The sequence below is a fragment of the Oryctolagus cuniculus genome, chromosome 19 (assembly GCF_964237555.1).
Source record: "Oryctolagus cuniculus chromosome 19, mOryCun1.1, whole genome shotgun sequence".
Lineage (NCBI taxonomy): Eukaryota > Metazoa > Chordata > Mammalia > Lagomorpha > Leporidae > Oryctolagus > Oryctolagus cuniculus.
Window position 1 is genome coordinate 38,412,121 of NC_091450.1, and position 23,880 is coordinate 38,436,000.

Consider the following 23,880-nt stretch of genomic DNA (forward strand, 5'->3'; position numbering starts at 1 on the left):
TCAAATATCAGAATATTTACTGACAAGCACAGACAATTTTTCTTTTCATAGAAGCTGTTAAATAAAACCAGTTACTGTGAAGCACATCATAAAAGATTTTGGACATGTCTTGAAACATGCCTCTGAGCCCACAAACGCTATTAAGAGAAAATTATTAAACTGTTTCCTATTACTTGTAGTTCATAAAACATCCAAAATCTAAACTCCATGAGATGTGAACAGTGTACACCTGTTTCAAGTTAGTTTCTCTTCCACTCTGAACTGGGCCTGGGGCCCCCAATGGCTGCTGACTAAGTAGTGAGTGAATAAAGTTATTTGGCTCTGTCCCCATGTTGACCAGGGTGAGTATACACCCTTACCTCTCCGTCCTAGCCTTTGGGTATCTAACTAGTGCCTACTGGGCTGTTTTCACCTGTCAATCATCTGGTGCCATAGGATTGCCAGGTCAGTGTCCTGTCCCTGCAAGCGGTGGGTCTGTTCCCCCATGGGCAGCGCACAGCAGGAAGTGAGCAGTGAACACCCCGGCCAGGTGGCCCTTCCCTGCCCCAAGCCCTGGAGTGGGTGAGGCATCCTGTTACGGGAGATGTTCCTCCCACAGGTACTGTTGATCAAGCCTGAGGTGTGTCCTCCCTGCTTCAGGTTCCATCTTTCATGAAACAGAATGAGTGTTGTCTGATACCGCATCTAAGTGTTGGAGAATCCAATGCAGATTGACCAGAAGCACTTAGAAAATGTGGGGTGGGAGTCGTCCCTCAGTACTGAGCTGCGCTGTTTCCTCTGTTAGTCAGTCCCAGCTGCTCAGGGCAACAGGTTGGTTTCTGTGGTGATAACTGGTACCGAGTGACCTTTTAAACTGTTCTTCACCAGCTCGGTGTCCTCCTTCTCTGAGCTGCAGTTCGTTTTATTTGTACTTGACTCAGTTGTTTTTTCCTGTTATTCTAATTACTACACCACGGGATTAGAAGTTAGAATTATGAGGTTTCATTTTTTAATATAGAATTAAACGGAGGAAGACTAGGCAAATAATTTTATATATAAAATCTTGCATATACTTATTTCAGTAAAATTAAAATCTCTCTGGATGAATACTCTAATTTTCCTATAAAGTTGATGTAAGTATCAAGTGAGTACTGTAGAATTATGTTTCAATAGAGCCAAAGAGTCCATGTTATGAGCCAAGTGTTAAACTTCGCCATCATCGTGGCTTAGCATTCCCTTGCATCCATTTTGAACATTGTTCTTCTGTTAACAATACTTTATTGTAGGCTGGCGCCGCGGCTCACTAGGCTAATCCTCCCTCCACCTTGTAGCGCCGCCACTCCAGGTTCTAGTCCCGGTCAGGGCGCCGGATTCTGTCCCGGTTGCCCCTCTTCCAGGCCAGCTCTCTGCTGTGGCCAGGGAGTGCAGTGGAGGATGGCCCAAGTGCTTGGCCCTGCACCCCATGGGAGACCAGGAGAAGCACCTGGCTCCTGCCATCGGATCAGCGCGGTGCGCTGGCCTCAGCGCACCAGCCGCAGCAGCCATTGGAGGGTGAACCAGCGGCAAAAGGAAGACCTTTCTCTCTGTCTCTCTCTCTCTCACTGTCCACTCTGCCTGTCAAAAAATGAAAAACAATACTTTATTGTAGAAAAAGTGGAAATATTTTAGAACTGAGAAATCAAAAGTTAGTAGGACGATCTTATCACTCAGAGACTAGCCACTGCTGGCACTCTATGTGGACACGCATGTAGAAGCACAGAACACACACTTCTCTCCATCCCAGGTGGCTCTTGCTGCTGTTGAGGGCTTGTGTCAGCAGCTGTTGATGTCCAGTATCAGCAACTTTAGCCAGACACGTGTGAACCTGAGGGAAGCAAGGGTGTCCAGCCAGGACGGGCTGCCGGCTGGCTGGTTCCATCAGCCCAGAGAGGTTAGCAAGGACACGGTGCTTTTGATTCCCCCTGTCCTGCCAGCAGCTTTGTCAACTTCATGATGAGGTCGTTCGCCTAGTGGGCATAACACTGGGTCCATGAGCACCTTGGACACAATGACCAAGCTGCACACTGGTTCCGAGGGTGAGATGTTGACCTCTTCACGTTGCAGGGCAGGGTAACAGGTGCTGACACTGTGACAGAGGTGGGTCTGCGGGGCACGGTGCCCACACACTGTCTGTAGAAATTGTTCTTCTAACTGCAGTTAGCAGAACTGGAATGCTTCTTTGTATTTTTATTTAACAAATCAGTGTCTTCTGTTTAGAAGTATTTGAAGAGAAGAAAGAAATGGTTCCCTGGTGAGCTGTTCTAAACTTACCTTAGGTTCTCCAACTAGTCAGCATTTTTGTAATGTCTTTTTTGGCAAATAAGTAAACAAATAACTTTTTCTGCATGAATTTTTAGTTCAGCCAGTATGGAAGTTAGAAACTGAAAGAAAACAAATGAGCTCAAAAATAATACCATAGGTGTAAATTTCAGTATTTTTGGGCCGGCGCCGCGGCTCACTAGGCTAATCCTCCGCCTAGCAGCGCCGGCACACCGGGTTCTAGTCCCGGTCGGGGCGCTGGATTCTGTCCCGGTTGCCCCTCTTCCAGGCCAGCCCTCTGCTGTGGCCAGGGAGTGCAGTGGAGGATGGCCCGGGTGCTTGGGCCCTGCACCCCATGGGAGACCAGGAAAAGCACCTGGCTCCTGGCTCCTGCCATCGGATCAGCACGGTACGCCGGCCGCAGCGCGCCGGCCGCGGCGGCCATTGGAGGGTGAACCAACGGCAAAGGAAGACCTTTCTCTCTGTCTCTCTCTCTCACTGTCCACTCTGCCTGTCAAAAAAATAAAAAAATAAAAAAAAATTTCAGTATTTTTGTTCTTTATTTGCTTACTTTCAGTACCCTTAAAACAGTGTCATAAATAATATACAGAATTATTGGGCATTTAAAAAGAATAATTCTGAGAAATAACAGGCATAGTTGAAATTACTGGGGTAAAAAAAATCAGATGTTAAGGAAAAAATTATATATTCAGTTTTTAAATTATACTAAATGTATAACTTCATGTGTAGTAAATATTCATATTTAATTTTAGGTGCCAGTGTAACATACTAAAATAAAATGGAACAATTTCTTTGGTTCCATTAAAGAATCTATAAAGGAGTCATAAATAATTATAGTAAAACTCTTTTTGAAATATTTTTATGAAACTAAAAATTGAAAACTTCCTAATAGGGAAATTTTCTTCAATGAGATATGAAATAAGTTAGTCATAGAGACCTCAGACTGTAATATATCCTTCGGGAACTCTGAATAAGCAGTAACTTCTTAAAATAATTTTATATAATGTGTAAGAATGCAGAGTTTTTGAAAAAGCTCTCCAAAAGGCAAGAAGAACAAGATTATGATAGCCAATTCCTCTGGCGAGATGATCTTGTTTTGCATGTTTTTAGTGTTACCAGATGAGAGGTCTTAGATTATGCGAGTCTGGAAGGGCTCTGAGTACCTAGGACTAGAAAATGAACAAAACCATCCCCTGGAGAGAGAACCGCCATGGTGGGTTCAGACATTCCCCCTGGAGCCCTGTGACGTGTCTAGTGTTTTGGAAATCAATACTTAGACTAACGGTGTTGGTGCTCAGAACTCCTCTTGCCCTCATGCCCGGTTCACCAGCCTTGACGTAGTTTGCTGAGCTTTGCTTTTTGTTTCAAACAAACTCTGACTCCCCACCCACATCCTCAACTAGGACAATAATACGGAATCATGGAATGAGCGGCGGCTCCAGGACAGCCATTTCAGTTCACAGCTGCGTGACTGTATGGAAGCTGTTAGCCTCATCAGTCTTCTTAAATGAGTAGTACACTAAGAGTCTTTCTGTGTCATCCCCACGTGAGAACACCTCATCTCTCCGCCGGAATCAAGCTGCCGTGGCTCACAGGAAAGGTGGATAGGATCAGATGAGTCTCAGGGCTTCCTTTCTCTCTGGAACGGGCATGCATGGGATGAATCTGGGCATGACCTAGGAGACTGTCCCTTGTGCTGGAGGACGTGGAGGAAGAGCACAGGTGAACTGTGTGGTGTGGAGTTGAGAATTCCGGGAGGATTTCAGTTGCACACGGCAGCACCGTGCCAGTGTGGCAGTAGACACGCCAAGGCTGTGATGAGCGCGGTGACCCATGCCCAGGCAGGGGAAGTCATGACAACTTCTGCTGTCCAGGCTTGTGGGTCTGCTGGTGTAGCCCTCTCATTGAAAGGTTTGTGACCCTTGTGGACCAAGGCCCTGCCCGAAAAGCTCTGCTCCTTTCGAATTTCTTCCAGCTGATCTTGTGGGGAGTTCTCAGAGGAACTCTGGGCTTCTGACCAGTCTAGATGCTATGTTCCAAGCCGTTTTCCTGCCAGCGGCAGGTTGGTGTGGCTGTGGAGCACGCTTGCACTTCCGGCTGGAGTGTTGCCTGGCCAGCGTGGGCATAGCTGCCACCACATGCCTGAAGTTTGCTTGTGTAAGTTAATGTTGTCGTGTAAGTGGGGGTTCCTGGGAGTGGCTGTAACACTGCTGTCCACTCTTCTGACACAGAGCCATCACACTGGAGAATCAGCTGGTGATCCTTGAGACAGCAGCTGGTGACGCCGGGGCCTACTACGTGCAGGCTGTCAACGAGAGGAACGGAGAAAACAAGACAAGCCCCTTCGTCTACCTGAGCGTAGCACGTGAGTTTTGAAGTTCCCAGTGATCATTCAGAAACAAAGAAAATCGCATTTAAATTAATAACCACTGTCACTAACCACTGTTGGGCGCAGCTTTTGGCAGTACAGCTTCTCTCTCTAGTGTGGTGGTTACGGTTTCGTATTGATCCTGTGTAGAATTCAGAGAGTTGTGGAGCAGCTTTCTCCGTTGACGTGATGTACAGACATCATGGATCTAGTGGATATTTCTGCATGCAAGATCTTATTTGTTTTGTGGATTTTTTGCTTTTGTGTACTATTATTTATACTGTTTTGAACAACGAAAGTCTTTTGGCATAAATGTGTTGTATTCATTAATTTTATTTGAGACTAGGTTAGGCACAAGCCGTTATTTCTTTAAGAATAAAATCCTTGGGAGAAGAACTATCCATATAGTTATAGTAAAATTAGCAGTATTTATGCATAATCAGTTGGCTGTTTTGAGTTCCTGATTTAACTGAAAGCCTGAATCATGACAAGAATATACACAAATCACAGTTAGATGTACAATTTATTTAAAAACATTTAAGTCTGAGAAAACAATGTTTGACCTTTGAAATTCTAACATCAAGAGTTAATTGCTAGGAAAGGGGAAAATGACCAAAAGCAGAAAGCCTGAGCTTAACACAGTCCAGGCAGAGGGCAGGTCACCTGGAGTTTGCACTGTGCAGCTTCATGATCTGCAGGGAGGTTACTCTCCCTGCCGTGGAAAAACACACTTGGGAAACAGCCATGGCAGATGATGAATTTCAAAATACTGTGTTCACATCAGACACGAGTGAGTTATATTGGCTTATCTGTATAGTAGTAGATTTCATTTTTTTATTTTATATTTTTATTATTATTATTTTTTGACAGGCAGAGTGGACAATGAGAGAGAGAGACAGAAAGGTCTTCCTTTTGCCGCTGGTTCACCCTCCAATGGCTGCCGCGGCCGGCGCACCGCGCTGATCTGATGGCAGGAGCCAGGTGCTTCTCCTGGTCTCCCATGGGGTGCAGGGCCCAAGCACTTGGGCCGTCCCCCACTGCACTCCCTGGCCACAGCAGAGGGCTGGCCTGGAAGAGGGGCAACCGGGACAGAATCCGGCGCCCCGACCGGGACTAGAACCCGGTGTGCCGGCGCCGCAAGGTGGAGGATTAGCCTAGTGAGCCGCGGCGCCGGCCTGATTTCATTTATTAAAACAACACCCTGAAGGAACGGTTTTCCCTTTCAGGTGCTTTAGGAAGTACCTGGGCTGGGGTAATGGTGTTTGCTTCACACGGAGCTTGAAGGGCATAGCTGCTTAGGCCCAGCAGCTTCCCTGGGTAGATGCTGACGGCAGACTCTGGGAGCAGGAGTCTGGGGGAACTCACTGGGTGCGTTTCCACTTGCCCACTGCATTCCTGTCGGTGGGTCTGAGTGGCCATGCCGTGCCGTCATCCAGCCATCAGCTCCTCAGTCCCAAGGAATCGAATCTTGCTCCTCAGACTGCGGGCTGCGTGCAGATTTAGGATCAGCGAGGCCTTTTTAATGCTTGGGCGCATCACGCCCATTGACTGGGTGGGGAATTCACAAAGCTCAGCACATAATGCCCTGTTGTTTAAAGGGCTGTCAGAACCAAGAGTCACAGCAGAGATGAATATGATTTATCAAGGTTTTCTTCAGTAGGGGTAATGAAAGATGGAAATTGTATTACCAAGTAGATTGTGATTATTTTTAATGATTTCCAAGTTTTACAGCCAGCGCCATTTATTCTGTTTAGTGAATCTAATTCAGCATTCAATTGTAATATAAATACCAGGGTAATAATAAGCCAAAGGGATACAATTCTGGGTCAGACAAGGAGCTTTGCTTTTGTGTGTAGAAGATGGGAAAATAATTCCACAGAAATCCTGGCTAACATGATGCTGACATCACAAAGTTACAAAATAGACTGCACCTCCTCCTTTCCTACAGGCCTACACTGTAACCAGCCAGTAGAAAATAAAATTAACATAGTGAATCTGCAAATTGCCTTTCTAATGCAATAGTATGGCATTAGATAATTGGAATATGTAAATTTTTCAATAATTTCTGTTCCTACCCCAACCAAAAAGTACACTAGAAGCTGCTCATAAATATTATAATTAACTGGCTTGCATTTTATTCCCTTGTATATTTTTATCTTTTCACTGGCACCAAGTGAAATGTGTAAAAGGTGAGATATAATGAGGTGGATAATATAGACTTACTTTAAATCTTAGGAGAAAGCCCTGCGTTTTGTTCCTTTTTTATATTCTTTGCTTTTTAGCAGGACTGCGTAAAATGTGAGAAGTAAGGAGTTTGAGGAACCTGCCTTATTTTAATTCTTCAGAGAACCTTCCTGTTGACATATTGGATTTAGCGAAATGTTAAATGGCACCCAATTATGCATTTTCTCCCTAAAAGTTCTATTTTGAAAACCTGTAAAGATCAGAAGTCTTGATAAATCTGCAGAAAACCCCATGATTGTGTTTAAATGCTGCTCCTGGCTGGACCACAGTGAGGGCCCTTAGCAGGGGACGCTGTAGGTCAGGACCCAGCCTCTCAGCACCTTGGAAGAACCTGAACTATTGAAGAACTCACCACTTCTCTGGATTTATGTGAGTTAGATACTTTCAAGACCCATTCCCGCTGCTGGTGAGACGCAGTGTGTGCCGCGCAATAAGACGTCTTCTTGTTTTCCAACGGAGGCTTCTGTAAAAACACCAAACAGGATTGATGAAAAATTTTTTAAAAAATTGCCAGCCAGCATTTCTGAAGACTCAAAAGATACTCCAGACAATTATCACTTAAGGAAGACAAATTTTTCTTTGGTGTCAGGAGAATAAAGTAGGAGACCTTAGTGTGGTAAATATGATTACAGTAGTGGGGTACTGGAGATAAATGCCAGGTGGATTGTTCTGTAACTAATTTAAAATTGGAAACTGTCCTATGGCTCTCACTCTTACTTCCTGGTATAACAGTGAGCTGTTTCCTCAACAAGTAGGTAGCAGCAGGGGTCCAGCCCTGTGTCAAACCATCTTAATGAGTGACCTGCCACCACCCAGCCAAGAGAAGAAAATACATTTTCATGAACAACTGCATCCCTAATGGTTCAAAAACCTCACCATCTTTGCAGTTGCGAAATATTGTGGCTTTACTTGAAGCTTATGGAAATCAACAGATAAAGTACGCTTAGATTTTTTTTAATAATTTTTTTAAGAAGTGTGAATGTTAGGAGTGACTTCAGACCCCTAGCAGTACCGTAGCCTGCTGTTTGTGCATGTTTAGTGGATGGCATTATTGTCTGTCTCCCCCCACTTCTGTTTGGTTAGGAAGATAAATTACAGCTTGTTGCACACAGATAGCGCCGTCAGGAGAGAGAGGTCCTGACCTCCCCATCCCCTTGCTCCCAGGGAGAGCCGCCTGCAGTACCGGGGTGGGTTCTCTTTGAAGTTCTAATGTGATGTGAAGCCAGCAGATGTTCAGGACGTAGGTGGGACTGTCTAAGCAACCTGCATGAATTTTTCATGGCCAGCTCCCACAGCTCAGGTACACACCAGAGAATGAATGGGCTGAACTTCCCCCGAGAACAGACATTTCTATTCTGAGGTCACACCCAGGCAGACTTTTATAAACCTGTCAACCTGTTTTTGGCTCTTGCTTTGAAGGTTTTACATTGAGTTAACGTCTGCAGATCAGATCTTCTGAACTGAATTAATGTGTGAACGAGAGTTTCTTCTTTAAAAAAATATAAAAAAATCCCTAGAGTTAGGAGATGAGAATTCTGTAGAGTGATTACTCAATCATTGTTTAAAGGCCATCGTACATACGTTAGACACATCATCAGTTCTGATCCAATATTCAAGATGTCCAGTGTAATGAGATTCTCGCCAGGGATGAAGCTTAGATTAAAACAGAAATGACTGCCTCTCTCCTTCCTGTTTTTTTCACCTCTTTCATTTTAATGTCTCCTCTTCAAACAACATTTGCAGATAGGATATCATTTCAGCTGATCCTCCTTCAGGCTGACAAACCCTTGCTTTTAATTCTGAAGGCCACTTAACATTCTTTTGTCCTCTACAATGCTAATTTAACTGCAAACCTCATATATGTTTAGTAGTGGGAAGTAGATTCCTGAGAATAATGTCTTCCAACAACCATCTGAGAAGACTGCCGGGTAAAACATGGCTTTTGTATGTCTGGATAAACTTCCGTCATATTTTCCTTATTTCTTTAACCATTAAAGGAGGAAGGGAAGCAGGCACAATCCTTCCAAATGCACTTTGACATCAACTAGATTGCTGAAGCAATAGGAATGGCTTCAGATATTACTCAAAACCAGTCCGAGGGCAGTACCCACTTCACAAATACACAATTTAAAATCAAGCCACAGCTGTATAGGTCAAATGAGACTGTGCTGCCAGGATTTTCAGAAGCATAAATAGCAAGTATTTTATGGTAAAGTTGGAAGTTCAGTCATTTGGCTACATAAAGAACCTGCTGAGTGGGGTGTTGTAATCTGTTTTCTGTTACCGTATTGAAATACCTGAGGCTGGAAACTTTACAAAGAAATTTTATTTAGCTCATTGTTTTGGAGGCAGAAAGTCCAGACTGAGTGATGCCAGCTTGGCCAAGGGCCGGTGCAAGAGGGCAGCACAGGTGGAGTGCGTGCAGGGGCCACCAGTGGACAAGACAGGAAGCTGGAGCTTGTGGAGGGGCAGCTTACTCTTGTAGATTCCTGCTTCAGGCCCCCGCAGGAGCAACCTCATTCCCTCAGAAGGCAGCACCCCCAACGACCCAGTGTCCTCCTACCAGGCTCTGTGTCTTAAAGGTTCCCACCGCCTCCCAGCACTGCCACACTGATGACAGAGCCATACCCAACCCTAGTGTGGGCTGCGGGTGTGTATGGAATACAAGGCTTGCTGTGGCTCTGCCTCCTGGAGCTGAGGTGGGTGGAGCCAGCTGCAGGGCGTGGTCTCTGAGCTCAGGGGGTGGAGCCAGCTGCAGGGCGTGGTCTCTGAGCTGAGGGAGGTGGAGCCAGCTGCAGGGCGTGGTCTCTGAGCTGAGGTGGGTGGAGCCAGCTGCAGGGCGTGGTCTCTGAGCTGAGGTGGGTGGAGCCAGCTGCAGGGCGTGGTCTCTGAGCTGAGGTAGGTGGAGCCAGCTGCAGGGCGTGGTCTCTGAGCTGAGGTAGGTGGAGTCAGATGCAGTGCATGGTCTCTGGAGCTGAGGTGGGTGGAGCCAGCTGCAGGGCGTGGTCTCTGAGCTGAGGGAGGTGGAGTCAGATGCAGTGCATGGTCTCTGGAGCTGAGGTGGGTGGAGCCAGCTGCAGGGCGTGGTCTCTGAGCTGAGGTGGGTGGAGCCAGCTGCAGGGCGTGGTCTCTGAGCTGAGGTGGGTGGAGCCAGCTGCAGGGCGTGGTCTCTGAGCTGAGGGAGGTGGAGCCAGCTGCAGGGCGTGGTCTCTGAGCTGAGGTGGGTGGAGCCAGCTGCAGGGCGTGGTCTCTGAGCTGAGGTGGGTGGAGCCAGCTGCAGGGCGTGGTCTCTGAGCTGAGGTGGGTGGAGCCAGCTGCAGGGCATGGTCTCTGAGCTGAGGGAGGTGGAGCCAGCTGCAGGGCGTGGTCTCTGAGCTGAGGTGGGTGGAGCCAGCTGCAGGGCGTGGTCTCTGGAGCTGTTTGATTGGCGCCCCATCAGAAAATAAGCCACAACACAAGAATACTTACTTATTTTTTACAGGTACTGACCGTCTTACCAGAGACAAAATGGTGACATGAAAATATGAGGGCACTTCCAAGAATTTATGGGAAAATGGAATTAAAAGATGTTTATTTTGGTGCCTAAAGAAAATGAAATCCGAGCTGAGTTTTTTCATCATATGCATTCTTGGTGATTTTTTGAAAGACCCCTCATACCTGAAGTGCCTTGCTCATCATGAAAGTTTCATTCTCTCTAGCTGATCTCTCCTCTCTCTCTCTCTTTACTTGGTCTTCCTGCTAACATTTAGGGTGTGTGTTGTTTTCGTTTTTGCCAAATTGTTACACCTGTTTCAGAACGTGGTTCTTCCTGGTGATGTGGGCCACACTAGCTGCGCGAGTGCCCGTGCTGCTGCACTTGTCAGCTGCTTAGACTGGCATCGGAAATTACTCACAGCTGTGGCTTCTTCTCGGAATTCTCTGGTATCCAGTTGTTTACTCTGTGAGAACTAGTGTAGTTTAAACTAAGTACACATGAATATAGATCCTCTTCCACAGACTGAAGAAACCACAGTGCCCTGGAAGGTTTTGAGAGCAAGCAGACACATGGCCTCCCATCTACTTTTTGGAATATGAGAATTTCCAGCCCTCACTTTGGGATAGCTGGTATATAGAGTGTGGCATAGGACCATCCAACAAGTAGACTCACTCTGCTTAATAAATAGCATTAAAGCTCAGGTTTTTACCTATGATTTTAGTTTTGTAAAAAAGGTAAATACACATTGGCATTGCAACATAGCAGGTAAAGGCACTGCCTGCAACATTGCCATCCCATGTGGGTGCCAATTCTTGCCTCAGCTGCTCCACTTCCAATCTAGCTCCCCGATAATGGCTTGGGAGAAGCAGCAGATGATGGGTCAGGTGTTTGGGTCCCTACCATCTGCATGGGAGACCTGGAAGAAGCTCCATTTGACCATCTGGGGAGTGAACCAGCAGATGGAAACTCTCTCTCTCTCCTCTCTCTAATTCTTTTAAATATTATTTTTTAAAAAAAGTTAAAAAGTAAATAAAAATGCCAGTCTGGAGGCATTTGGCTTAGTGGCTAAGGCACCAGTTAAGTCTCAAGTGCCATTTCTCCCAATTCCAGCTTCCTGCTAATGTGTACCCTTGGAGACAGCATGTGATGGCTCCCATAACTGAGTCCCTGCCACTCACCTGGGGGACCTGGATTGAATTCCTTGCTCCCGGCTTCAGCCGGCATCAGGTCCACCCGTAACAGGTGTTTGGGTAGTAAACCAACAGGTGGGCGTGCGTGCTCACTCGTAAATGCTCTTTCTCAAAGAAATGAAAACAAATCAACAATGTTAGAATGCTAGTTCTGAAATTTCATTCCTGAACCCCAATATATATCTGTATGAAGTGCAGAATGAGGGTAAAGGGAGAGGTAACTCAACAAGACTTCAGTAACAACAGCAAAAGGATCCAAGGTGACTGAGGAGACAACACAGCTATAATTCCCTCCCCACCCCCACGGGACAGAACCTGCTCCTGCTGTCCCCACCATATTCCTGTCTCTTGTTATCCCTGGTATCTTTCTTTAAACCGGATCTCACCACTAGCGAATCTTAAGGAGTGGTGGTGAAGCATGAATTTTAATTGGCCTTCTGCTTTTGAGCAAACTGGGAATAGCCCAGTCTCGGGTTTATCATTTGATTGCACAAAGATGTCCAAGGATAAGCAGACAGAGTTCCCAGGGAGCCTACACGTATTTCTGGGTCCTACTCTTTTTTCCCCAAAAAAACCTTTCATTTAAGGTATACAAACTTCATGCATTTCATAAGTATAACTTTAGGAACATAATGGTAGTGATTCTTCCACCATACCCACCTTCCCACCCTCATTCCCCCCCTTCTTCCTCCTCCCTCTCTTATTCCCATTCTTATTGTTCACTAAGATCTATTTTAACTTAACTATATACATAGAAGATTAACTCTATGCTAAGCAAAGAGTTCAACAAATAGTATGAGAAAAAAATGTTCTTCACCAGGGCATCAAGGAGCCCAAGCATGTGGAGCTGCCCACAGAGAATGCGCGAAGTCCTAACCACACCCTGTCCCCCCACACCCAGCCACAGTGTTTTCACAGCCCCAGCACAGAAGGCTCCCCAGTCATGAACGCCCAGCCCCTGTCAGTTCTCCCAGCCAGACTCAGGCATCTCCTCTCGGCTGGTTGCTGGGCACGCAGACACACGCTGGTGTAGCTGTTACGTATGTCCAAAGTAGCACAGGCCTGCCCTCAGCTAGTTACAGGACACTGGTGCCAGGTGGTTGGGGAGAGAGAAGCGTGCCCCTTCTTTTGCTCTAGGTTGGCAGGTACACTGTCCCCCACAGGGCCCCAAGCCAGACTCACACCAGGCTCTTCCCGCAGCTCTATTGCCAGTGGCGTGGGCTGCTGCAGTCTGCTCTCACCTCCCTCTCCAAAGCTGGTGCTGAGGCTCTCGGCTGCAGGGGTCCTGAGCCGTGTGTCCACACCCTCCGCGTAGATCCACAATGTCCCTCTCATTTGTGTGGCGCTTCCTCTGCCGTTTCCTCCATAACCCTTCCCTGCGCTCATGCTCTCTCCACTTTTAGCTCACTGTCTCCCCCTAGACTCGAGCCGTGAGCTGCTTCCCTGTTCCTCTCTCTGTACTCTGTCTGAGGGAGGGAGTTCTGGGTGGCTCTCCTCATGATTGCCCCTCCCCTTCTTGGCAAGAAGGAAGGACGTCTCTCTCATCCTGAGCCTATTTCATGCACCTTATCTGAGGGCCTGTGAAGGTCCACATGCCGAACAAAGGGATGGTTCTGAACCCCAGCCACAGAGATGAGAGTGAAGGAGACTCATGACCGGGGAGTAAGTCATTTCACCTATCAGATGTTTCCAGTCCTTTGCTGTCTACAAAATGAGGTAGGACCGAAACACATTGTGAGCTGCTGTTTCATCATAAATAACTTCTGATGATCGATCACAGAGAGAGAATTTGCTTGTCCACAGGACCCCTTTGTGGTGGGGTGGCCATGTGGGTGGAAGGAACCATGTCACTCTCAGGCCAGACGTTCTGGGGCCAGTGTGTCACCTTGCATGCACTCCCTCCCTTTCTGGGAACTACTGGCCATGCCGATATTGAGAAGTTGGAGCCCAGGTGGAAGCAGCCTGGATATTGGAGTCAGCTCCTGGATACAATGGCCCACAGGATTGCTCCTGGGGAGTCAAACTTTATATGAGGAAGAAGTAACCCGTTGTGTCTGAGGTTTGTTCACTACAACAGGGTTTGTCTGTCCTGATAGACTCCCACGTGCCTTTGGTGTACAGTGTAACACTCCAAAGGAGATTACACAACTGGGAAGTGTTCCGTGTGCCTTTAGTCCACAGTGTAGCTCTGAAGGAGATTACACAACTGGGAAGTGTTCCGTGTGCCTTTGGTCCACAGTGTAGCTCTGAAGGAGATTACACGACCGGGAAGTGTTCTGTGCGAACTTCCATCCATCCTCATCTGTTGCTTTTTATGAACAGAATTTCGCGGCAGTTATAGCTACTAAAAAGGAAAGTAGGATTAGAATTAGGGTACATTTCACTATCTGTCTCACTGAGAGTTGCATTTCCAGTTATTTTTTTTTTTATTTGAAAGACAGTTACAGAGGGAGGTAGAGACAGAAAGAGAGACAGAGATCTTCCATCCACTGGTTCACTACTCAGATGGCCTCAACAGCCAGAGTTGAGCTGATCTGAAGCCAGGAGTCAGGAGCTTCCTCCAGATCTCCCACGTGGGTTCAGGGGCCCAAGCACATCCTTCACTGCTTTCCCAGTCTCATTAGCAGGGAGCTGGAACAGAAATGGAGCAGCTGGGACTTGAACCGGCACCCATATGGGATGCCAGCACTGCGGGCTGGGGCTTTAACCTACTGCACCACAGCACGGCACCTTCCAGTTATTTTTAAATGTAAACTATTCATCAAAATTAGTAATTTTTTTATTGAATGCCAATAATAATTATAATATTCAATGCAGGATTTTTTTTCACCCCAGAGCCATATGGTTGCTGGCTAAATAGTAATTTATATGCATATTATGCAGTCTCTGATATGATGATCAATATAATACTTTGAATCAATAAATATAATAAATTAGTATATAATTCTGTGAGAGGAATATAATGAAAATACATTTTCAAGCAGAAAAAAGATATAAATTTTGACTATTAAAAATTAGAGCTTGTTTATGTATCTTCAAAGTGGTTGATGATACATATCAAATCTTTGTATGTTCCATCAAATATTTAGATTCTTTTGAATAGATATAAAAGAGAGCTGTCATAGTTTTTGCTTATTAAAAATACCTGAATAGTAAAATACTAAAATGTGCTAGAAATCATATTATTTGCAGTCCTTTAGATTTGTGGCAAAAAATTTTAGATGTCAACTTGAAATGTGATAAAGATGCAGAGTTTTACAGAATCCTTCAGGGTGATCTTGGGGCAGCATGATCCTAGCCCTGTGCAGATCTGACTATAGTTTTTGATCAGTAGTCCTGGAGAGCCCCTCTCTAAGGGCGTTAGCACCTGGAGCTCCAGGCAGATGGTTTCGCGTGGTTTCTCATTTCTCCACGGTAGCCTTTTAGAGTGTGATGAACCCTGTTTCGAAGTGGAGGATGCTGATGCTGTGAGAGTTGAGGTTATTGACCTAAATCACAAGAATAGTTAAGTGGCAAGTTGAAGGTTCAGGCAAAGTTTATTTGACCTACTCAAAACCCTGGTTTCTCCTGCAAAAGTGGAACAGCATAGACCCTGGAGACTGGGGGTGTGCTTGGTGTCAAAATGTGTCCAAGAGAGAGAAGCCAAGGGAAAAGACACAACCTAGACGGGAAAGTGGTCCTCTACCGAGGCAGCTCATGCTGCCACAGAGTCTGTCTAGAGGTCTGCCTCTAGCTTGGCTTTGTTTTCTTTTAAAAAGATGCTTTTGGTTGGTTGGTTTTTCTTACTTATCTTTATTTGAAAGGCGGGGGTGGGGGGTTGTGAGTGAGGAACTGGTCACTCCTCAAGGCCCACAACAGATGGGGCTGAGCCAGGCCAAAGCTAGGAACTCCACCTGGGTGTCCCATGTGAGTTACAGTGACCCAGGTACTTGAGCCATTACCTGCTACCTCGCTTGGTGCATATTAGTGGGGAGCTGGAGTTGGGAGTGGAGCCAAGATTCAAACCCACGCTGTCCGCTGTGGGATATGAGTGTCCCAAGTGGCCCCTTAACCACTGTGCCAAATGCATACCCCCTAGGCTTTCTGCTTTGATACTGAATCCATTCCTGGTAAGCAACACCAGTGTGCCGGCCGTGTAAACACAGGTTGGAAGCGGGCACCCTTTTGTAGCCCTACAGAGGCTCCTCTGGGCAGGCAGTCACACAGCTTTGGCTTAGGTGTAGTAGAAGGGGAGACTGGAGTCGCTGCTTACTGATAGAACGTCACAACAGTAGATTGCAGTTCATAGTAATGTGGTGGTGATTTTATTCTCAACAGCAATGTGTAAGATAGCAGACAGAACATGAAGTAGGGCATGGTCTGTCCCACTGGCTTTACAAGACTGATGTACACGGTTGCACTCCCTAATTCCCAGGTATTAATACTGAATTTCTGTGGCAGACTTCCCACAGTGGGTAAACTCCACCCGGGGAGTAAGGCCAGCACCTGGGAGAATTGATTAAGAAGCTGAACTGACCAGTTGGTTCCAGTAAATGAACCATAAGCGTTCAGTTACTTCTCCCAATTATGGTCTGATTATTTAAGGACACAAATTATTATCCAGTAATGATATGCCTGGTTGGATTCTTCACAAACTCTCCCACATACCTCAGCTTTAATAATTCCTCCAAATCCCTTTTCCCCTTACCCCTTGTTAATACACCAGTTTAAATTATGTTCAGATACTTCAGCATGGGGGTACTTTATTTGTGGCAGTTTCAGGGCTAGAACTTGAAGTAGCCCTAATTCTCACCTGTGCCTGCGGGATCTAATTTCTAAACTCATTGACAGTCAGAAGCCTGCGTTCCATTGACAGAGAATTTGGGATAATTTCATGTAGTATCATAATTTGTAAATGTAACTTTTCAAACATTACATTGCTGGGGACTGAACGTATCCTGCATGTCCTCCTGGACACTTGGAAGGTTACAGTCATTCAGGCACCTTGTCTGCTTTCCCTGTCCCTGTAATGAGCATCAAAAGGAATCACCAGTTTGCCTTACCCCTAATCTGTTCACAGATAATTATTTACTGATACTTTTTCTTTGAGAGTTCGGGATAGGAAAATGAAATGTTTGCTCTTCATTTACTAAATAGTTGTAGGCTCGAGTTTGTCATCGAAATAAAATTCCATTGTGTGTGTGTGAGTGTGTGTGTGTGTTTTTAAGGAATGTTTAAAAAGCACAAACTGGGTGGACATGGGAATCATTTTATCAGCTCCAACATGCATCCACTGCACATCTTGTCTGGGAGGATCCTATACAAAGTCAAGGCTATCGCTGAGATGAGGCCGCAGAACGAGTTGTTGCTTACAATATGGTTTTTTTTTGGAAAAGCAGTGTTTACTCAGGAACTGATACAGATGATGATCCTGGTCACCTCCCTGGTGCTCAGCTTTCAGTCACATTCTAAGCAAAAATTCTCAGATCTTCCCGTGTTATCTTTCCTCTCAAGCGTGAGTTCAGTGTTCAGGAGCTGCTACTTAAAAACACCTGCTTAGTTTTTCTCCCTTCTGAATTTCTGAGGCTTTCAAAATCCAGGTTGTCTGATTCGCTGGGCTAGGTTGTTCAAATTTCATCTTTCAGAAAAATGAGAATGTGTGGTTTTCTGATTTGGTGGGAACCAAACTCTGCAATAATAGCACAATGTTTTTCAAGGGTGGGCCTAAGATCCTGTAGAGTAACTGTGATTTCAAACTTTAAGCAGTTCAAAACACGAGTTGGCTCCAAGTATAATGAAAGCATATAAGTGGGCGGGCGCCACAGCTCACTAGGCTAATCCTCCACCTGCGGCGCCGGCACACCGGGTTCTAATCCCGGTCAGGGCGCTGGTTCTGTCCTGGTTGCTCCTCTTCCAGCCCAGCTCTCTGCTGTGGCCAGGGAGTGCAGTGGAGGATAGCCCAAGTGCTTGGGCCCTGCACCCCATGGGAGACCAGGAGAAGCACCTGGCTCCTGCCTTCGGATCAGTGCAGTGCGCTGGCCGCAGCAGCCATTGGGGGGTGAACCAACGGCAAAGGAAGACCTCTCTCTCTCTCTCTCTCTCTCTCACTGTCCACTCTGCCTGTCAAAAAAAAGAAAAAAGAAAAAACACCATGAGTGAAGTAGTCACACAGCCATGTGTTAGTCGACTGTGTGTCTAGTATATAAATAGATAACACATTTTTAAAAAGTTAATCCCCATTAAAAATACCAAGAAACCTTGAGGTCAGTATTATCCCTATTTTACAAATCAGGAAGAAGTCGAAGGAATGAGTGGCACAGGCTCATTGCGTTAATTATGTGATTTAGTTTGGGACTCAGACCTGTCTTCCTCCAAGGAGACTTTCCCCATCTTAGGAGATTATCCACATTGTGGGATTTTTATTTCTTACTTCCAGAATCACTCTGAGCTTTCTTTATCTGGCTGCTGTGTCAGACTCTGCAGCCAAACAACTGGTCACCAAACAAGTCAGTTCTGCCTTGACCACTTAGTCATAATATTTTATTGCTGATCACTGTAAATGATGTTCTCCTGGCTCTTATGGAAACCAATTACAGCAGGTAATTAAAATTGTAGATCTTTACAATGTGGCTGAGAATATTAAATCAAGCCCTCGGAAAAGCAGGTGAAGTGAAGGCCACTCTGCAACCCTGAAAGCCATTACCAAATCCACAGTGCTGGACTCTCCAAGAACGCTTTGTGTCTGAGAAGCACAGGAACGGAATTCATATCGGAAATACTAGGAACCAGAAATTCATCTAACCGTGCAGATTCTTCCTGTGTGTTCTCGTTAGCAGATCCATAGCAGTCTGCCTGTGGTTCTTCGTCACGGGATCATGACTCTGGCTGTGCCTTCTCACCCTTGATAGTCCTCAGGAAGCCTCTTAGCACAGAGTCGGCCCCCACCGTTCCAGCCTGGAACGGCTCTGTATCTGCTAGAGTGGGTCGTAGGAACCCTGTGACCTCTGATCACCAGGGAGCTGGCTTTTTTGCCTAGGAATATCTGGCAAGCATAGATGTTTAAGATACTCCAAACTTTTATAGTTTCACTGGATCATAAGACTGAGAGCTGGGGATTTTCTGGTTCTGATTAGTTACGCAGTCCTGAATAACCGTCTGGGAGGTCTGAAGGCTGTAATGGTTTGGAGATTTACCCAGAGGGCAAGATACAAACCTAAAATGGGTCTTTGCCAAACCCTAGTGAAAAGTTCCCAATGATGAGTGCTTTTCCGTTCTGGTTCCTGACTTGTACTTGCAGTGTAGGAGCTGAGCTAGGCGGAGCGGTGGCTCCTTCACTGGTCCGGCGGCTGCTGTCTTGTCTGCTGGTGATTCTCTTCATGAGGGCTGTCCCTTCAAGTGGGATGCTCCACGCGTGTTGCTCTCTTCACTTCTTTTGGAAGATTGTTCACAGGATGTCACTTGGTGGTTTTGTTAGAAAGGGTTGAATTCCACAAAGATTTTTCCGTCACATGGGAAAGTTTCCAACACCCATGTGCTCTGCAGTTCACACCTCTCCCTTTCTGTAAACTCTCATTGGTCAGGATGATTAGGTATGGAACCATATGCATAAATCAACCCTTTGGTTATTGGTTCATTTACAAGAATTTCAGGTTTTTTGCTCCTTTAGTCTGCTCAAGAAAACTTCTCCTGAACTTAAGAAAATGGCCTTGGGGAAATTATGTAAAAATGATACTATCATAAAGAAATATGGAATGAAAAGGCAATTATTTTGAGCTTTCTTTTCTTTATTCATTTCAGTTATAATATGTTCTAAAGATTTATTTGAGGGGCAGAGTTAAAGACAGAGAGAGGGAAAGACACACAGAGAGAGGGCTTCCACCACTATTTCACTCCCAAATGGTCACAATGGCTGGAGCTGGGCTGATCCAAAGCCAGGAGCCAGGAGCTTCTAGGTCTCTTACCTGGGTGCAGGGGCCCAAGCACTTGGGCCATACTCTGCTGGTTTCCCAGGCCATCAGCAGGGAGCAGGATTGGAAGTGGAGCAGCCAGGACTCAAACCAGTGCCCATATAGGATGCAGACATCGCAGGCAGAGGCTTAACTTAATATGCTACCTTGCTTGCCTGGTAGTTATAATATTTTTAAAAATCGAGATAGTTTGCATGTTCTTGATAAAAGTCTGGGAAACAGTTCTCCTAGCTGGAACCTGTGCTGGCACTGAGATTAGCTGGATTGCAGCCACCTGTTTTTTGAAGATTGGTTGACTGGTTTGAAAGGTTGATTGGTTTGAGAGGAAGCGGTTGGAGTAGAGGGGAGGGGGAAGGGGGAATCCTTGATCTATTGATTTACTTCACAAATGAACGCATCAGGTCTATGCCAAGCTGAAGACGGGAGCCAGGAACTCCATTCTGATCTCCCACATAGGTGGCAGAGACCAAAATACTTGGACCATTTTTTGCTGCCCTTTAAGGCACATTAGCAGGAAGCTGCATCAGAAGCAGAGTAGCTGAAACTCAAACGAGAACTCTGATAAGGGATGCTGGCATTGCAAACCACAGCTTAACCTGCTGCACCACAGTGCTGACCCCCTTAGCCACCTCTTAATCTTGTAGCTGAAGGACTGATGTTATGCCGTTTTTCCCTGTTAACTCCTGTTCTGATTGGTTAGTGCCCCTGCCTGTCATGAAATATTTTGCATGTCACCCCAGCTGGAAAAAATACTCAGGGATGCATGCAAGTATGAACTTACTGTATTGCTTTTTCTTTTAAATATTTTATTGATTTATTTGAGAGGTAGAGTTACAGAGAGTGAGAGGGAGAGACAGAGAGAAAGGTCTTCCTTCTGTTGGTTCACTCCCCAGATGGCTGCAATGACTGGAGCTGCACAGATCCAAAGCCAGGAGCCAGGTGCTTCTTGCCAGTCTCCCATGTGAGTGCAGGTGCCCAAGCACTTGGGCCATCTTCTACTGCTTTCCTAGGCCATAGCAGAGAGCTGGACTGGAAGAGGGACAGCCGGGACTAGAACCAGTACCCATATGGGATGCCGGCACCACAGGCGGAGGATTAACCCACTGGGCCACAGCACCAGCCCCTGAACTTACTGTATTAATGGAAACAACTTGGGTACTGAAGCCATCCCTGTGCCAGTCTTAAACAGAAGTGGCTGGAAGGGTTTCAGTGTGATTTGTTTTGGCTTTGGAATCTGTATATTTCACTTTTGTCCCCAAGTATGTGATTCAAACCCCACCACCACCACCACCACCACCACCACCACCACCACCACCACCACCTTTTAATAGCTCAGACTTTTTTTCTGGTATCTCATTTAAAAACACTGAACATCTGATGTTTCCTGGGTACCGTGCTGCATGCACAGGAGAGTAAACAAATAAGACACATGACCCTTGGCTTTCTTGAACTGACTTTTTGCCAGAGGAGGGAGGCCCATGAACCAGTGACAAGAGTACCATGTGTGAATGCAGATGAAATGGAGCCAGGGAGAGTGTTGTGGAAGCACGGGCAGTTAACCATGCACCCAGGGCTGGGGAGGCTTTGTCATAGAGCCCTAGAAATCTTCTCCTTCTCGTATGGAGAGATGCACCACAGTGAGACGACGACTAAGAAAAGGAGCCTCTGGGCAGGACAGGGCTCAGGATGGCACAGGACTGTTGTGAGTGCTGCCCTGCCTGCACCCCCTCTTCTTAGTTATTTATACAAGTGGAACAAACTTCATGTATCTCTTACATATAGTGTTTTTTTTTTTGACAGGCAGAGTGGACAGAGAAAGAGACAAAGAGAAAGGTCTTCCTTTTGCCGTTGGTTCGCCCTCCAATGGCCGCCGTGGCCGGTGCGCTGCGGCCGGCACACTGCGCTGATCCGATGGCAGAAGTCAGTTACTTCTCCTGGTCTCCCATGGGGTGCAGGGCCCAAGCACTTGGGCCATCCTCCACTGCACTCCCTGGCCACAGCAGAGAGCTGGCCTGGAAGAGGGGCAACCGGGACAGAATCCGGTGCCCCGACTGGGACTAGAACCTGGTGTGCCGGCGCTGCAAGGCGGAGGATTAGCCTAGTGAGCCGCGGCGCTGGCCATACATATAGTTTTAAGTACATAATGATACTTCCCACCCCATCCTCTCTCCCTCCCTCACTTCCACCCTTCCTCTTGCTTCCTTATTTTTTTTTTTGATTTTTGTATAATATACTTTTTTTTTCATTTGAGAACAAGTTTTATTAGTTGAAAAAGCACCTAAAGAAACAGGCAATGAAACTGGGCACTTAGGCTTATCTACAACTTGTGAGACATAAGATTATCCTCCATTTAATATACTAATATGATGTAGATCTTTGAGAACAAGTTTTACTATTAACTCTCATGATACTACTCTTTGAGGACAGAAGTCCTGCATGGGAAATTAGTACACAGTGACTCTTGTTGTCAATTTAACAATCAACACTCTTTTGTATGATGTCAGTGGTCACCCAAGGCTCTTAACATGAACTGCCTAGGCTATGGAAGCCTTTTTTAAAAATAAAATAAACCTACCTACCTACTTACCTCCTTCCTTTCCTTCCTTCCTTCCTTCCTTCCTTCCATTATTTATTTATTTTTATTTGAAAGGCAGAGAGAAAGAGAGAGGTCTTCCATTCATGGGTTCACTCCCCAGATGGCTGCAACAGCTGGAGCTACACCAATTCTAAGCCAGAAGACAGGAGCCAAGAGCTTCTTTCAGGTCTCTCATGTGGGTGCAGGGGCCCAAGCACTTGGACTATCTTCTACTGCTTTCCCAGGCCATAGCAGAGAGCTGGATTGGAAGTGGAGAAGCCGGGACTCCCCATATAGGATGCGGGCACTGCAGGCAGTGGATTTACCTGCTATGCCACAGTGCCGGCCCCTATGGAAGCCTTTTGAATCCACAAACTCCTTCTATATTTAGACAAGGCCATGAGCAAAGTGGAAGCTGTCTCCTCCTTTCAGAGAAAAGTACATCCTTCTTTGATGACCACTTCTTTCCCCTGGGGTTTTACCAGCAGAGGTCCTACATGTAGGACACTCTTTGACACACTGTCTTAGCTTTACATGCCTGAACTGCTCTTGTGGGCTTTTAGGCCAGACTAGAATGCCTTAAAGGCTGATTCTGGGTCAGAGTGCTACTTTAAGTGATTGTTTTTCTATGAGTCTGCTGTATGGACTGCTTCCCATATCAGGGCATTCATGCCTGTTTAATTCTATATATTATAATCACCAAACACTTAATACTATCTGTATAATCACTTTAACACTAATCCTATCCCATCACTTTAACACTTAAAATGCTTTTTTTACCACCCCACTTATGGGAATTTGGCATCCCATGGCAAGTTTTTAAACTGCACCCTTAGAAGTAAGTCTGTAGAAATGGATGCAGAACTATACAACTTTACCATTAGAGGCTTCATACATTTCATAATTACCACTTTAGGAACATAGTGATTATTTTCACCATGGCTGCCCTCCCACCCACAATCTCACCCCCCTTCCTCCTCTATCTCTTATTTTCTTATTTTTTACTAAGAAATATTTTCAGTTAACTTTATACACTTACGATCAATTCTGTTAAATAAATAGTTTAACAAATAGTATGAGAAAAAAAAAGCTGTTCCTCAACATTCAAGACAAGGGCTATCCAAAGTCATTGCTTCTCAAAGTGTCAGTTTCACTTATACAGATTGCCTTTTAGATGCTCTATTAGTTAACATAGGTCAGGGAGATAATATGGTATTTGTCCCTTTTGGACTGGCTTATTTCTCTAAGTATGATTTTTTTATTTTGTTTGTTTGTTTGTTTGTTTTTGACAGGCAGAGTGAACAGTGAGAGAGAGAGACAGAGAGAAAGGTCTCCCTTTTGCCGTTGGTTCACCCTCCAATGGCCGCTGCAGCTGGTGTGCTGCAGCTGGTGCACAGCGCTGATCTGAAGGCAGGAGCCAGGTGCTTCTCCTGGTCTCCCATGGGGTGCAGGGCCCAAGCACTTGGGCCATCCTCCACTGCACTCCCTGGCCACAGCAGAGAGCTGGCCTGGAAGAGGGGCAACCGTGTGTGTCTGGTGCCGAATCTCAGTGGGAATGCTTCCAACTTTTCCACATCAAATATGATGCCATGGATTTGTCATAAATTGCCTTGATTGTGTTGAGGACTGTTCATTCTATACCCAGTTTGCTTAGAGTTTTCATCATGAAAAGGTGTTGTAATTTATCAAATGCTTTCTCTGCATCTGTTGAGATAATCAAATGCTTTTTGTTCTTCAATTTGTTAGTGTGATGTATCACATTGATGGATTTTTGGATGTTGATC

At 45.8% G+C, this 23,880-nt stretch overlaps 1 protein-coding gene across 6 annotated transcripts in view; it reads left to right on the forward strand.

Moving 5' to 3' along the window:
* The window catches only part of SDK1 (sidekick cell adhesion molecule 1), a 980,492-nt gene that overhangs the window by 576,180 nt on the left and 380,432 nt on the right, over positions 1–23,880 (forward strand). For all 6 annotated transcript variants that reach the window (XM_070064289.1, XM_070064291.1, XM_070064290.1 and 3 more), the window contains one exon: positions 4,530–4,663. In XM_070064289.1, coding sequence (XP_069920390.1) covers positions 4,530–4,663 — 134 coding nt within the window. The remainder of the gene's footprint in view (positions 1–4,529; positions 4,664–23,880) is intronic.